General features: G+C 41.8%; 1 protein-coding gene and 1 pseudogene across 3 annotated transcripts in view; both read left to right on the top strand.

Annotated features, from left to right (window-relative positions):
- Positions 1-16,276, top strand: part of LOC309843996 (small ribosomal subunit protein uS2B pseudogene) — a 25,491-nt pseudogene extending 9,215 nt beyond the window's left edge. Inside the window, exon 3 of the transcript in view lies at positions 16,250-16,276. The product of the transcript in view is annotated as a small ribosomal subunit protein uS2B pseudogene (transcript). The remainder of the gene's footprint in view (positions 1-16,249) is intronic.
- The window catches only part of NOP58 (NOP58 ribonucleoprotein), a 30,515-nt gene continuing 30,240 nt past the window's right edge, over positions 16,271-16,545 (top strand). Inside the window, exon 1 of one of the 2 annotated variants that reach the window (XM_082688901.1) lies at positions 16,271-16,545. In XM_082688901.1, coding sequence (XP_082545027.1) covers positions 16,501-16,545 — 45 coding nt within the window. In that variant the 5' untranslated portion in view covers positions 16,271-16,500. The other variant, XM_082688902.1, reaches the window with a different exon arrangement.

Here is a 16,545-nt window from a genome sequence, read left to right as displayed (position 1 = left end):
TTTTTCTTTTTTCTTTTTATTTTTTTTCTTTTTAAAATGATTTTATTTATTATTTGACAGAGAGAGACACAGTGAGATAGGGAACACAAGCAGGGGGAGTGGGAGAAGGAGAAGCAGACTCCCCACAGAGCTGGGAGCCTGACACGGGGCTTGATCCCAGGACCCCGGGATCATGACCTGAGCTGAAGTCAGACATTTAATCACTGAGCCACCCAGGCGCCCCCAGAGTTTACAATCTTGTACATCAAACTTTTGGGTTTTTTTAGCTTTTAATTTGGAAATAATTATAAATTCACAGGAAATTGAAAAGACAGTATAGAGAGGTTCCATATACTCTTTATTCCCCTTCCCCAATGGCTACATCTTATGTAACTGCAGTAAGATTATCAAACCCAGGAGCTTAACATTGTTACAGTATATGTATATGGCGTGATGACATTTTATCACATATATAAATTCATGTAAAAACCACCCTGATGAAGACACAGACTATTTCATCACCACAAAGATCACCTTTATGCTCTTCCTTTATAGTAGTTGTCACCCCCACCCCATCTCTAACCCTTGTGAACCACTAATTTGTTTTCCATCTCTATATCTTTGTCATTTCAAGAATGTTATATAAATGGAATTATAAAGTATGTGATCACCTTTATCTGTTAGTTTCATGGAAAGTCCCCAGTTCTTGCCCCTTTCTTATTTTTAAAAAATTTTTAATTTAAATTCAATTAACATTTAATGTATTATTTGTTTCAGAGTACAGGTCTATGATTCATCAGTCTTATATAATAACCAGCACTTGTTACAACATATATCCTCCCCGATGTCCATCATCCAGTTACCCCATCACTCCACTCCCTCCCCATTAACATGTAATTTATATTTATAAATTTATATACATATTTATAAATATAAATATAAATGTAATATATAAATCTATGGGTTTTTTTGTTTTGGAGGGTTTTTTAATAGATTTTATTTATTTATTTATTTGATTGAGAGAGAGAAAGCATACAAACGGTGGAGAGGGGCAGAAGGAGAGGGAGAAGCAGACTCCCTGCTGAGCAGGGAGCCTGCCACGGAGCCTGATCCCAGGATCATGACCTGAGCCGAAGGCAGACACTCAACCGATTGAACCACCCAGGTGTCCCAATATATGTTGTATATATAAAAGCATATACATACAGAGTTTACAAAGTTATACATCAAACTCTTAACAATTGTTATTTCTTTTTTTTAAGATTTTATTTATTTATCTGACAGACAGAGACTACAAGTAGGCAGAGAGAGAGGAGGAAGCAGACTCCCCACGGAGCAGAGAGCCTAATGTGGGGCTTGATCCCAGGACCCCAGGATCATGACCTGAGCCAAAGGCAGAGGCTTTAACCCTCTGAGCCACCCAGGTGCCCTTTTTTTTTCAAGAGAGGAGGAACAGGGAGAGGAAGAGATAAGAGATGGAGAGGAACAGAGGAGAGAGAGAAAATGTTAAGCAGTTTGCACATCCAGCACTGAGCCCAATGTGAGGCTCGATTGCATAACCCTGAGATCATGACCTGAGCTAAACTCAAGAGTCGGACACTGAACCAACTGACTGAGCCACCCAGGTGCCCCAACAATGCTTATTTCTTGAGGAGGCATTACAGGGACTTCTAAATTCTAAGTTATTTTGGGGAGGTGCTAACATTTAGATTGTTTGTTATCCAATGAATATACTACTTTTGTAGACAAATAACAACTTTGCCATGAGCCAAGCACTGATCTAAGTATGGGGGAAACTGTATATTAGTAATAAGGTAACTAGCTACGAACAAATAACTGAAAGATTTCAATGTCATAACAAAATTAGGCTTTATTTTTTATTCACATCACAGCCCCAATTGGGTGTTTAGAAGGCATTCTTTCTTATTTTGATTCAAGGATTGTGTCTCCTATCAACTTATCATGGGACCATCTCAGGCAAGTATATGCAAACATTTTCTATAAAAAGACAAAGAGTAAATATTGTAGGTTTTGTGGGACAAACTGTCACCATTCTGCCATTGTGGCATGAAAGCAGCCATAGATAATAAATAAATAATTGGGCATCACTGTGTCCCAATAAACCTTTATTTACAAAAAATGTAGTGGGCTGGATTTCACCCACGGATGACAGTTGACCAGTTCTTATTCCAGGGTCTTCTTAGAGTTCTGGATTGGATCTTCTCTGCATTCAAGAGGTCAGGGGAAATAATAAGGCAAGCTAGAAAGGGAACTGGACTTGACCCATACCCCTTTGGCCAGAATCCAGACACATAGCCCCAAGCAAATGAGCCTGGGATATGATATTTTCTTGTGACTCAACAAAAGGAAAAGAGACTGGTGACCAGCTAGTGAACCTGCAGCAGAATCAGCTCTTTTTGTCACCAAATATCCCATTTACTATTTTTCCTTTGTATAGATAATACTCTCCATCTCCAAAGAGGACAGCCCAAAGTTCCACCCAGTAAATACATTCAGTTCAAAGTCCAAGCTCTCCAGGTGATGTCCAGTTTTCTCCATCAGGCTTGGATGTGGCTCTTCACAGTCTAGTGACCTATGAACTAAAAAGACAAATGATCTGGGGCACCTGGGTGGCTCAGTGGGTTAAAGCCTCTGCCTTTGGCTCAGGTCATGATCCCAGGGTCCTGGGTTGGAGCCCTGCATCAGGCTCTCTGCTCAGCGGGGGGCCTGCTTCACCCCCCACCCCCGCCTGGCACTCTGCCTACTTGTGATCTCTGTCAAATAAATAAATAAAATCATAAAAAAATTAAAAGACAAATAATCTACCCAAACACAGCCACATCCATTGGTAATGCAATAAAGACAGGAAAACCGAAAAACGTACTCATTCAGAAGAAGGAAGAATTGAACACAGAGCACTCACTGGGTCACAGCAATTCTGAAATCCCATTGGGTGAATATGGTAAAGGTCTCTTTCTCTGGGGCTGGGTGCACACCTCTGATGGTTCTGCTACCTCACAACAACTCGCTACCCCATAGTCATGTCCTCACTCCACTCAAGCTCTAATACCCTGAACTGGGCAACCATGGACACAAATGTCTTCCTCCCCCTCCAAGTTCCGACACCCGTTGCTAGGCCTCCCCTCCACAGGACACCCTTTTTAACCCAGGCAGGCTCTGACTCTCTGACCCTCTGTCCAGATGATACCATACGGACACTTAGTTTCCCAGCTTCATCTAATGACTTTAGATAGATAGAATAATTTAGTGAGAGAAAAAAGAAGGAAGAGAAAATAAAAGGGAAAAAGAACGAGGAAAGACTCAAAGCCCTTTTTTAAAAAAATATAGGGTTTTTTGTTTTGTTTTGATTTGTTTTAAGAGAGAGAGCATGCATGGAGGGGAGGGCGGAGGGAGAGGGAGAGAATCTTAAGCAGGCCCCACACCCACGCCCAGCACGGAGCCAGACACAGGGCTCCATCTCACAACCCTGAGATCAAGACCTGAGCCAAAGTCCAGAGTCAGACACTTAACTGACTGAGCCACCCAGGTGCCCCAGCTCAGGGCCTTTCTTAACTAATTTCTTATTATTGAGGTGTAGCAGCAGTCAGAATTTTTACCTGCAAGGCTCCAGATTTTAGATTTTATTTCCTTGTATTTCTTTTTACAAATCCATGAGGGAATTCTTTCTTTTAATATCTTGGACACAGTGTTAAAAATAACCTCTATTAAGTTTCTATTTTCTATTCCCCCAGGACTCAGTAGACACATAGTCTGCTGCTCAAGTAATCTCAGGCAACAATTTTGCCAAATGTTTTGCCACTGCATCTCACGACTAACCTTCTTTCCATGGACAGATTTTAGATGCACCGCAGCCCCTGACCCAGTTACTGTGTAGATGCCGCATAGGTTTGTTGGTCTGTTTGTTCTTATAGTTGTTTCCTACTGTAAGCAGTGAGCAAAACACATAAAGCCTCTACTCTTAGTGAGCTTACATTCTGGAGTATTCCTCTAACTTGTCAGCTGGTTTTATTTTAGGAAGGGCATGATTGTTTTAAATTGTGCTTGGGACTTGTTTTCATCAGGTACAGTAAAACATGGAGACACAGCAACTGTCATAAAGGAACAAGTGTTTTTATACTCACGGATCCCTAGAAGCAGGAGGCACACAGCACATCACAGAAGACCAAACAGCAACCACCATGAGGCAGACAAGTGGGCTTCGGGAGGAGGGAATGCAAAAGCTTTTCTTTTGGTTTTCTCAGGAAGGAACGGGTGAGGCAGGGTAAGCAAGCTGAGCAGTTTAGGATTGGATACTTTGACTTCTGTGAGCTCTGGGCAATAGGTGTGGTCCCCAGATGCCCAGTACCTGGCCCTGGAGTGATTTAGGGCAGAAGGTTAGGGTCCTGAACTGCAGGAACCTGACCAAAGGAGGTGTGTACTCAAGATTCATTGGTTTCCATATCAAAGACCTTTTCCCAGGTAAGACCTTGATGATCTCCAGGAATTTGCTAACTCTGGAAGGAGCAGTTCCTTGCTGGGTCCTTAAGGTCCCAAGACGTCAAAGCATCATAAAATATAAAACATTTTGAAAGGCGAGGAACACTGTGGGGGCCCAGCTGGCTCAGTTGGTAGAACATACAACTCTTTGAACTTGGGACTGTGAACCCAAGCTCCACATTGGGTATAGAGATTTCTTTAAAAAAAAATTTTTTTTTAAATCTTAAAAAGAATTTAAGGGGCACCTGGGTGGCTCAATTGTTAAGCATCTGCCTTCGGCTCAGGTCATGATCCCAGGGTCCTGGGATTGAGCCCCGCATGGGCTCCCTGCTCAGCAGGAGGCCTGCGTCTCCCTCTCCCACTCCCCCTGCTGTGTTTCCTCTCTTGCTGTGTATCTCTCAGTCAAATAAATAAATAAAAATCTTTCTTAAAAAATTTAAATGTGAGGAATATTGAGCTCTCTGACTAGAAGATAATCCTATTCCCTACCTAGTTCCCTTCACTTGGATCAGTCCCGTCCACTCAGCAGCACTCAAATGATACCTCCTTCAGCCACATTTTCTCATCCCCTAATATACATCATCCATATTCAAAAAGCATCAAGATTTTGCACACTTCCTTCCTCTCTATCATCTTCTCTCTCTCCTGAATTTCTCTTAAGGCAACCCCAGACATGCCCTTTCATCCATACATACTTCAGAATGCATTCCTTTAAAAAAAGAAAAAAAAAAAGGCTGTTTTCTTAAATTACCATATTATTTAGAAATAAAATCACTCTTCTCTTTTAAAAGAGTAATTAGTATTTTGAGTTATGGTGCTTCTCTGTGGTAGCCAGTATAACCCCCACCCCCACCCCCAAAATGTCCATTTCTAGTCTCTAGAATCCGTGGACATGTTACCATGCATGGCAAAAGGGAATTTGCAGATGCAACTAAGACTCTTGAGATGGTAGAGTTATCCTGAATTATTCAGATGGGCCAAATATTATACAAGAGTCCTTAGAATTAAAAGAGGAAGGCAAGATAGCCAGAGTCCAAAAAGGAGATGTGACAGCTGAAGCAGGGCCATGATGTGGGAAACCTTCAGAAACTGGAATAGGCAAAGAAACAGATTCTCCCCTGGAGCCTCCAAGCTCTAGCTGTCCTGCTGACGCACTGATTTTAGCCCAGTGAGACTTTTTTTTTTTTTTTTTTTAACTTATTTGACAGAGAGAGACGCAGCGAGAGAGGGAACACAAGCAGGGGGAGGGGGAAAGGGAGAAGCAGGCTTTCTGCTGAGCAGGGAGCCCGATGCAGGGCTTGATTCCAGGACCCTGGGATCATGACTTGAGCCGAAGGCAGTCACTTAATGCCTGAGCCACCCAGACACCCCAGGCCAATTTTTTACCTACAACTATAAGATAACAAAATCTGTGCTGTTTTAAGCCACTAACTTTGTGGTAATTTGCTACAGCAACACTAGCAGACTAATGTACTTTATATGTGAAAATGAATGTATTCTAGCTGACTTAAAAGTACACTGTTACTGAAACATATATCTATCAATAACCGGTAACATCTTGATCATATATAATTACTTTATAGAAATTGAGTTTTCTTTTTCTTTTAAGATTTTTATTTTTAAGTAATCGCTACACCCAACATGGGGCTTAAACTTACAACCCCAAGATCAAAGGTTACATATTCTACCAACTGAGCCACCCAGGAACTCTGAACTTTTCTTTTATTGAGCAGTTCTTTGTAATTTTGAGCTTGAGAAACAAGAGAACTTTCATACTCATGCTGAAAAAATTAAGTATCTGGAGAATGCCAAACATATTTAATTATGATTAGCATCATCTCCTTTAACCAGATGAAAGTAAACTTCTTTGTGGTTCATCCATTGCTATCTAGGAAACTCCAAATAAAGTTTAGGTGTAACTGTTTTACTATTTTGAATTTGAGGTTTGAATGTAAGAACAATATTTTAAGATCTTATTTTTAATTTAATTTTAAAATTTTTCATTTTTTAAGGATTTATCAGAGAAGACAAGATATGAACATAAGTCATATAAGCATTAATATTTATAAGCCAATCTAAATAAGAGTTCTGTTAAACTTTAGATAAGTGGGGACACCTGGGTGGTTCAGTGGGTTAGGCCTCTGCCTTCTGCTCAGGTCATGTTCTAGGGGTCCTGGGATGGAGCCTTGAGACAGGCTCCCTCCTTGCTAGGGAGCCTGCTTCTCCTTCTGCCTGTTGCTCCCTGCTTGTGTGTGCTTGCTCTCTCTCTTTCTCTCTCTCTCTGACAAATCTATAAATAAAATCTTTTTTAAAAACTTTAGATAAGTTATAATCTAATTTTTATATATTTTTGGAAATTGGCAAAAGTTTACTGCATGTTTACTCAGAAAATATTTCACACAATAGAAGAATCTTATGTAAATCTTGGGCAAGCTAGGAATTTTGGAAGAATTTTATAACTGGATTTCTCCCTGTGTCATTATGCATTGTGTTTTGTAATACTTTTAAGTCAGGCGATGGACCAAACTAGGGGCATAACTTTAAGATTTATTAATATCTTGTCCATACATAAAGCTTTGTTCCATACATAAAACTTGGCTTAGTTCATTTGTATATTTCAGGCTATGGACCAAACTAGGGGCATAACTTTAAGATTTATTAATATCTTGTCCATACATAAAGCTTTGTCCATACATAAAACTTGGCTTAGTTCATTTGTATATTTCCATAAGGCTTTCCTATTTCCCTTTGAAAAAGGGAGAGAGAAAAAGTCTTGCTTCTAGAACGTTTTAGATTTCTTCAGAGATCATGAAGCTTCAGACAAGTCAGAAACATCAAGTCCTTCTCTGGATTCCCATTCTATCACACATTCAGGCTCATTCATGTAGCTGTTATATAAACCAAATGAATCATTTTTTAAAAAGATTTTATTTATTTACTTGAGTGAGAGAGAGAACGTGAGCAGGGGAAGGACAGTGGGAGAGGGACAAGCAGTCTCCCTACAGAGCAGGGAGCCTGACATGAGGTTCGATCCCAAGACCCTGAGATCATGACCTGAACTGATATCAGATGCTTAACTAGCTTAGCCACCCAGGTGCCCCCCAAATGAGTCATTTTAAAGTCCTCTTGTCTCTTCTCTAAATCTATATGCCTAGAGTTAACCAAACGGCAAAGTTTACAGCCATCTGTCATGTTTAGGGAGCACACAGTCCTCCACAAGATTGTTTTTACTCTGACACTAAATGCAAATATTTTTTAAAGATTTTATTTATTTATTTATTTGACAGAGATCACAAGTAGTCAGAGAGGTAGGCAGAGAGAGAGGAGGAAGCAGGCTCCCTGGTAAGCAGAGAGCCCGATGCGGGGCTCGATCCCAGGACCCTGGGATCATGACCTGAGCTGAAGGCAGAGGCTTTAACCTGCTGAGCCACCCAGGCGCCCACTAAATGCAAATTTTAAGGGGTTCCCAAAATCACCTTGAGGCTTGTTAGTGTACTAGAATGACCCAAAGAATTTATTGAAAGCTGTTGTACTCATGGTTACAATTTTTGTTTAAGATTTTATTTATTTATTTGACAGCCAGAGATCACAAGTAGGCAGAGAGGCAGGCAGAGAAAGAGAGAGAGAGAGGAAGCAGGCTTCCTGCTCAGCAGGACTCTGAGATCATGACCTGAGCTGAATGCAGAGGCTTTAACCCACTGAGACACCCAGGCACCCCCATGGTTACAATTTTTCTAAAAGATTTTATTTATTTGAGAGAGAGACAGAGATAGTGACAGAGAGCACAAGTAGGGAGGAGAGGGAAAAGCAGGCTCCTCGCTGAGCAGAGAGCCCGATGCGGGGCCAATTCCAGGACCCTGAGATCAGGACCTGAGCCGAAGGCAGACATTCAACCGACTGAACCACCCAGGTGCCCCCATGGTTACAATTTTTTACTTTAAATTTTTATCCACACCCAAAGTGGGGCTCAAACTGACAACCCTTGAGATCAAGAATTCCAATTCCACTGACTGAGTCAGCCAGGGGATCCTCATGGTTACTATTTATTATGAGGAAATGATAAATATCAAAATCAGCCAATGAAAGAAACACAATAAGGCAAAATCTAGGAGAGCTCCAAACCAAAATTTCCAACATCCTCTCCCATCGAGTTAGTATGTTGTCACTGTCCCAGTGTTTGTGTTTGACAATATTCGGGGACTTCCACCAACCAGGGAAGCTCCCTTGACCTTTCAGGTCCAGAGTTTTTATTAAGGCTTCATTACATAGGCATGACTGATTGATTGATTGTCCACTGGGTTGAACTCAGTCTCCAGCTTAGTCACATGGTTGTCACATGACCAACCCCCACCCTAAACAAAGACACTTCTTTCAAACAGAGATTACCTCCCAGAAGTCAAGAGCACAGGCCAAACCTCTCTTTGAGAAAAGTCAAATTACTTCCCATAGATCTTTGAAAAGAATTTCAGTTTTTTTCTTTCATTGCATTCATTTTCTTCCCTTCGATGGTAATCCTTCTGATTGCATACAAATGACAGATTTTTATGATCAATTAGTTTTTAATAGTTTTCAGAGAGAGGTGGGTAGTCACAGATACAGAAATATAAATGAGGGGCACCTGGGTGGTTCAGTGGGTTAAAGCCTCTGCCTTTGGCTCGGGTCATGATCCCAGGGTCCTGGGACCGAGGCCCATGTCGGGCTATCTGCTCAGCAGGGAGCCTGCTTCCTCCTCTCTCTCTCTCTCTGCCTGCCTCTCTGCCTACTTGTAATCTGTCTGTCGAGTAAATAAATAAAATCTTTAAAAAAAAAAAAAAGAAACATAAGTGAACCATTACAAAGGCTCCCTACCTTTCTCTTCCAGTGAAGGAAAATATTTTCTTAATTTATGCACAAACAAAACTAGTAGCCACAGTCTTTCAATTCTAGGGCTGAAAGGAAACACAGAGTATAAAATTTACCAGCTGGTTATGGCTGTTCCAGATGTCAAAGAGTTGTTTTCTATTTACAGATACATAGAAAATTTAAAGCTCATAATGACTCACAGAATAAACAAAAAGACAAACCAACAAATAACCCCCCAAAAAATTTTTTTAAAAGACAGATACTCATGTATATTAACTGTATTCAATTAAAAAAAAAATCAGACTTTCTGACTTCTGCTACCCAACAATGACCAGACTCCCTGTGTCTGTCTGCCATCTGGCCTAGAACAAATGGTTATATCGTAAACAAACAAACAAATAAATAAATGCCAGATTCCATGTTTCTGCCACCAGCAATTGTACACAAATCAAAACCAGAACTACATCCAGACCTGGTCATAAACTAGAAAGAGAATCAAACAGAAAAGTGCTATTACACAGGAGAGTGAACTGAGGAGCTAAGAAGATTACATCCAGGTAAAAATAGCCCACACGGTACCCTTCTCTGGCACTGCAGTCAGTTGAGATCTGATAGGTAAACTCTACCTGGCTTCCCAGTGGAATCGCTAGAACTGCTGAGGAAGTCTAAAAGAGAAAGTCATTTAGGAAAAAATTTACTTGCCAAGGAAGTTATTAAAGGGCCTAGTATTTAAAACACTTGCTCATCACAAACCAAAAGGAAACAAAAGAACCAGACATGTATTAAAAGGAAAATGCTCATTTAATTTGGTTACCAAGGTTATTTATTTTTATTTTTTTAAGATTTTATTTATTAACTTGACAGAGAGAAATCACAAGTAGATGGAGAGGCAGCCAGAGAGAGAGAGAGAGAGGGAAGCAGGCTCCCTGCTGAGCAGAGAGCCTGATGTGGGACTCAATCCCAGGACCCTGAGATCATGACCCGAGCCGAAGGCAGCGGCTTAACCCCCTGAGCCACCCAGGCACCCCGCAAGGTTATTTAATAAAGGGGAAAAAATAGCAGTTTTTTCACATGAATATCTCATCTATCGAGCTTTTCCCTTTCTGCAGGTATTAACATAGGAAAAGGGAGAGATGGAGTTGTTTTTGTTTGAGAGTATAATTTACATTAAATTGCAAGATTTCATTTTTTTTTTAAAGATTTTATTTATTTATTTGACAGAGCGAGATCACAGTAGGCAGAGAGGCAGGCAGAGAGAGAGAGAGAGGGAAGCAGGCTCCCCGCTGAGCAGAGAGCCCGATGCGGGACTCGATCCCAGGACCCCAAGATCATGACCTGAGCCAAAGGCAGCGGCTCAACCCACTGAGCCACCCAGGCGCCCCTGCAAGATTTCATTTAACTAGGGATCTACAACTAAAATCTGGTTGTGTTCTGTTTTTTGTTTGTTTTCTTGGGGGGGCAAGTGGCGTGTGTGTGTGTGCGTGTGTGTGTGTATTTATTTCCAATCTGTAGGATGCGATATGCATGCTTACTCTTTTTTTTTTTTTAAGATTTTATTTATTTATTTGACAGAGAAATCACAAGTAGACAGAGAGGCAGGCAGAGAGAGAGGGAAGCAGGCTCCCTGCTGAGCAGACAGCCCCATGCGGGACTCAATCCCAGGACCCTGAGATCATGACCTGAGCTGAAGGCAGCGGCTTAACCCTCTGAGCTACCCAGGCGCCCTGCATGTTTACTCTTTTACAAAATTTATTTATTTATTTATTTGACAGAGATCACAAGTAGGTAGAGAGGCAGGCAGAGAGAGGGGGGAAACAGGCTCTCTGCTGAGCAGAGACCCCCCCAATGTGGGGGTTCCATCCCAGAACCCTGGGATCATGACCTGAGCCGAAGGTAGAGGCTTAACCCACTGAGCCACCAAAGCCCCCCTGCATGTCAATTTTGTTCCACATTTCTTTAGTTTCCTTTTTGATCTCTCCCTCCTCTGGTCTATTTGAATTACAGTCCTTTTCTTTTTCTAAGATTTTATTTATTTATTAGACACAAAGAGAGACAGACAGACAGACAGAGAGAGAGAACACAAGCAGGGGGACTGGGAGAGGAAGAAGCAGGCTTTCAGCTGAGCAGAGAGCTCGAAGCGGGGCTGGATCCCAGGACACTGGCAAGGCAGTCGCTTAACGACTGAGCCACCCAGGCGCCCCTGAATTACAGTCTTAATTTAATTTAATTACATGGTAATCGTTGTCATTTACTGAACACTTAAATAAGGTCAACAAAGATATTATCTTGCTTAATAGTCACAATAACTCTGTGAGGTAGATGTTACTCCTATTTTACACACAAGAAAAGTGCCAAGAAGTTAAATCATTTACCCAGGGACCTAAAGATCTGTTTAGTAAGAGGTGAAGCTGAGATTTGGACTCTGCCTTACTTTTGCTGTGTTGTAATTGTGTTGTACTAGTCTGCTTTCCCCACAAATCAGCAGCAACTTGAGGGCAGGGATTATGTATTCTGTATCTTTAACCAGAATAAAGTATAGGGTCTAGAATGCAGTAGACATATAAATGAATGAGCTTTTTTTTTTTTTTTTTTTTTGAGAGAGAGAGAGAGAGAGCATGAGCAGGGGGAGGGGCAGAGGGAAAGGGAGAAGCAGACTCTGCTCAGCCAGGACCTCGATGGGGGCTCAAAGGCAGATGCTTAGCCAAATGAGCCACCAAGGCATCCTATGAATGAGTTACTTTCAGTATTTTAGAATTTTTAAACATGCATAAGTCTTATTTTTGGAAAAGCTACATTGAGCTCATTGTGGGCAAGGAATGTTGAAGTTAGACTTGAGGTACTAATGTCAAAGATTAGAGGCCAGCTAACAGTCTGTTCAGGCCCGTATCAGGATGTCGTTCAGGGTCCGGACCTTAGCCTTATAAGTAAGAAACTCAGTTTTGACCAGAAATCCAGAGTTGATTAGTTTAGAGAGGATTGTTCATTTTGTCCAAGTTCACAAGAAAATGAGGAAAGAGGGGCACCTGCGTGTCTCAGTGGGTTGAGCCTCTGCCTTTGGCTCAGGTCATGATCTCAGGGTCCTGGGATGGAGACTCACATCAGGCTTTCCGCTCAGTGGGGTGACTGTTCCCCCACCCCCTGCCTGCTTCTCTGCCTACCTATGATCTCTGTCAAATAAATAAATAAAATCGTTAAAGAAAGAAAAAAGAAAATGATGAAAGAGCATAACGGTAATTAACTGGTCAGAGAGGACACTTTTTTGGGCTGTTCAGAGTTAGGTGATACAACTTCCCAGAACACAGATCACTTCTGTGTTCCCTAGGTAGGCTACCCTCTCTGAAGGCTATCCAAACTGTTATGTCTCAATGTTCTGGAATTTTTTTTTTTAAAGATTTTATTTATTTATTTGACAGAGAGAAATCACAAGTAGATGGAGAGGCAGGCAGAGAGAGAGAGGGAAGCAGGCTCCCTGCTGAGCAGAGAGCCCGATGCGGGACTTGATCCCAGGACCCCGAGATCATGACCTGAGCCGAAGGCAGCGGCTTAACCCACTGAGCCACCCAGGCGTCCCTTTTTTTTTTTTTTAATTCAAGAAACTTTTTAACTAAAATAGTCAGGAACTCCATTGAAACATGCTCTTACATAGGATCTATAGTACATAGGGCAAATAAGGGAATTAATATTTTCATTTAGGGGGCACCTGCGTGGCTCAGCCCATAGAGCATGTGACTCCTAATCTCAGGGTTGTGAGTTTGAGCCCCACTTTTGGTGTAGAGATTACTTAAAAATAAATTCTTTTAAAAAAAGAAAATATTTTCCTTCAAGTACTGATCTGATGGCAGGAAACCCTCAGAAAATGCCAGGCTGGAGAGATGACAATCTCATGAAAGGAAATCATCCCGAATCTTGTCGCATGAGCCAGATTGAGCAGGAAAGAAGGCATGGCTGTTAGAATTGGTGGCCTGAGATTTGAGCCTGTTTCCAACCCATTTCCTAACTGCCTCTAGAAAGAGTACTCCAAGTACCCACGGTCTCTTAAACGAGAGGACTTTGGCAAAACGAAAAATATGTCTCAGAAAAGAACAGGTGAAGAAGCACCAAGCTGCTTCCCTGCTACTTGGAGAGGAACAAGAACCCTTAAAGGTGGTGTCGTACAGAAAATGGGCCATGGTGTGGGCAGCACCTGTGTTCAGTGATGTGGCAGCTGTCACCAGAAAGCGTTACTAGCAGACAGCAGAGCAACGGAATGCAGAGCGGACAGGCAGCAGCTCAACAATTCTATGACAGAAACAATCTCTACGGCCCAGCCTCTGGGGATTCCTAAAGGAAACCATGAAGGAGGTTGTGTCATCATGGGTTCTTAACTCCTTTGAAAAGGCAAGTGAGGGTAATAATTAGAGTACTTGTTGCGAGAATTACATCATATGACGAGCATTGAAAACAAATACTAATTGTTACATTGATAAACATGTTAATTCATTAATTTTAAATGGGGTCATTTATTAGTCAGGACTATCATACTGGTCATATTGGTCATACTGTTTTGAGAACATACCAGGCACACTCTTGCTTGGGTGTCTTTCAATAAACTGTTCTCTTTGCCTGAAATAATTTTCCTCCAGATATTGTGAGAGCTGGCTCCCTAAAGTCATTTATTCAAATGTCAACTCAATGAGGCATTTCCTGGTCATCCAGGAATATCTTATTCCCCTATCCTGCTTTCTTTTTCTCTGTAGCACCTAGTATTCTCTATTATACTAGATATTTATTTATTTAGTTTCCTCTCACTAGAATATAAGTTCCATGAAGTGTGGAGATTTTTCCATGTTTTGTTCACTCTTATGTCCTTACTGCCTTTAAGAATGTTTGACAGAGAGTAAATACTCATATCTGTTGACTACATAAAAGATGTTTACTACTTTAACGACATGAAAGATCCAAGCATCTCCTTCCGTTTATTGCAAGGCACTTGGGAGGTCTCAGAACAAAAGGATATCTTTTGCTAATATCAGTTGGTCCCAAGAAGTACCGGGAGCCTGTATTAGTGCCTTGAAATTTAAACCCATTATTCATTCCAGTCTTTCATTCACTCATCACTAGTCATATTTATGTATTTATGTAGGAGTCCCTAACATGAGCCAGATACTAGCTTGGTACTGGGCATCCATCAGTGAAATTTCATGGAGCTTATATTCTAGCTAGGTCAGGGTTGGGGCTAGAGGATGGGGAGAGAACCCAACACCCAAATGACCTTTGTCATTTCACCATGCTAAGTCATTGCTGAAGTTCTAAGTCCTTCTTCTGGGTTATCTATACTCTCCCATGTTCTCCTATACTTCTTTGTGCTATCTCCCCTTGACCTAGTACTTTGTTTAATCAAGTATTAAATCTCTTATTTTTCTCTTGCAACAGGGAATTTTCAGACAATTACTGTATTTGGCCGAGATCCAAATCCAAATCCAGAGTCAGCTCTGAACCCCGCACTAAAGCAGCACTGAGCTGATTATATAAATGGCAACGTGCAAATACAACTTCTCGGAGAAGCCACAGTAAAGAGGGTGCTCCGTGAATAAGTGGTTTCATTTCTCTCTGAGTAAAGGTTGGAAGCTTTAGATGCAAGAAAAAGAATTTTACTTCCTGCAAACATTTATTCATTAAATGGTTAAGAATTTTTGAAGAGGGGCACCTGGATGGCTCAGTCGGTTGAGCATGCGTCTTTTGATTCTTGGGGTTGTAAGTTTGAGCCCCATGTTGGGTGTAGAGATTACTTTAAAAAACAAAACAAAACAAAACAAAATCTGGGGCATCTGGGTGGCTCAGTGGGTTAAATAAAGCCTCTGCCTTCGGCCCAGGTCATGATCCCAGGGTCCTGGAATCGAGCCCCACATCTGGCTCTCTGATCAGCGGGGAGTCTGCTTCCCTTCCTCTCTCTCTGCCTGCCTCTCTGCCTACTTGTGACCTCTGTCTGTCAAATTAAAAAAAAAAAAAAAAAATCTTAAAAAAAGTAAACTAGACCAAAAAAGATGTATCTTATTAAATGATATGATACCACAAACAGACGCAGGGCTTCCAATTCACCCACGTACCCTTCTTTTCCCAGTGAAGTCATTTTGGTTTCTTTTGCCTCCCTGACCACGCTGAATCCTACCGGTATAATCAACTATGCTCTGGTCGGTACCCTAGATTCCCCCACCCCTTGATTTTTTTTTCCCCATGTTCATCTTTTCTGTTATTCAGTCCAGGATTTTCATTCCTCTAGATCCTAGGTTTCAGAGCTGCTTGAAAAAAAATCAAGTTACTTAGTATTTCAAAACTTTCAGCGGGTTGCAGCTTAATGTTTACAGACAATCCGCATATAAGGCCTGGGAAGTGAGGAAGGAAACTTCGCTCCCATTGAAAGTCAGGCTTGTGGAATAATCGAGGTATTTAAGTCAGTCATTCAAACTGAAAAGTCCCAGAAAAGCCAGTTCCACTAAGACTAGGACGTAAAGCCTAAATGTCTACCCTAGGAATCACTGCAGCAAAAATGGGAGAGGCCTTCATATACATGAAAGACATCTGTGCTAAAAACCAGTTTGGCCAGAGAGAAAAGAACCGCCCGCCCTGCACGCACGTACAGGGATAGTCATGGTGTCATCCTGAGAACCTCACTGCAGGGCAGCGCCATCCAGCGAGTAAAATTAAGGGGCTAGCATTTCCCAAATTTCAGATGCTTTGGGCAAACGCACGAAACAACTCCGCATTTCTCTCATGGTAAAATATATCACATACAGGAATTTTTAAAAATAATAAAAAGCAAAGTTTTTCCCCTTTAGGTTTCCGTACCGCTTAAAAGCACGCTTTGGTCCCTAAGAAATCTCGCGACATTTTCTTCCTTTCTCCTTTTTTCCTCCTCCCCCTTCCCACCCGGTCGGCGGGAACAAACCGGAAGCGACGTCCCGTTACCTGTCGGAAGTGACGTCATACCCCAGAAGCCCTAGAGAAGGAGAAGCGCGTTCCGGCGTTCTGCACACTGTCGAGTTTGGAACGTTTGGACAGCGTGGTCTGGTTCTTCGCGAGAAGGCGTGCGCATTTGTGCGCGGCCTGTTGCGGCCTTGTAGGCCTTGGGGGGCCGAAAGTTTGGTGTGTTTTCGTTGGTACAGAGCCGCGGCGGGCCGCGCAGCCCCCTGACCCGGCCTCACCATGTTGGTGCTATTCGAAACGTCCGTCGGCTACGCCATCTTTAAG

Source organism: Mustela nivalis, assembly GCF_964662115.1.
Source record: "Mustela nivalis genome assembly, chromosome: 11".
NCBI lineage: Eukaryota > Metazoa > Chordata > Mammalia > Carnivora > Mustelidae > Mustela > Mustela nivalis.
The sequence above is the reverse complement of the archived record's forward strand: the minus strand, read 5'-3'. Positions and strand labels throughout refer to the sequence as shown.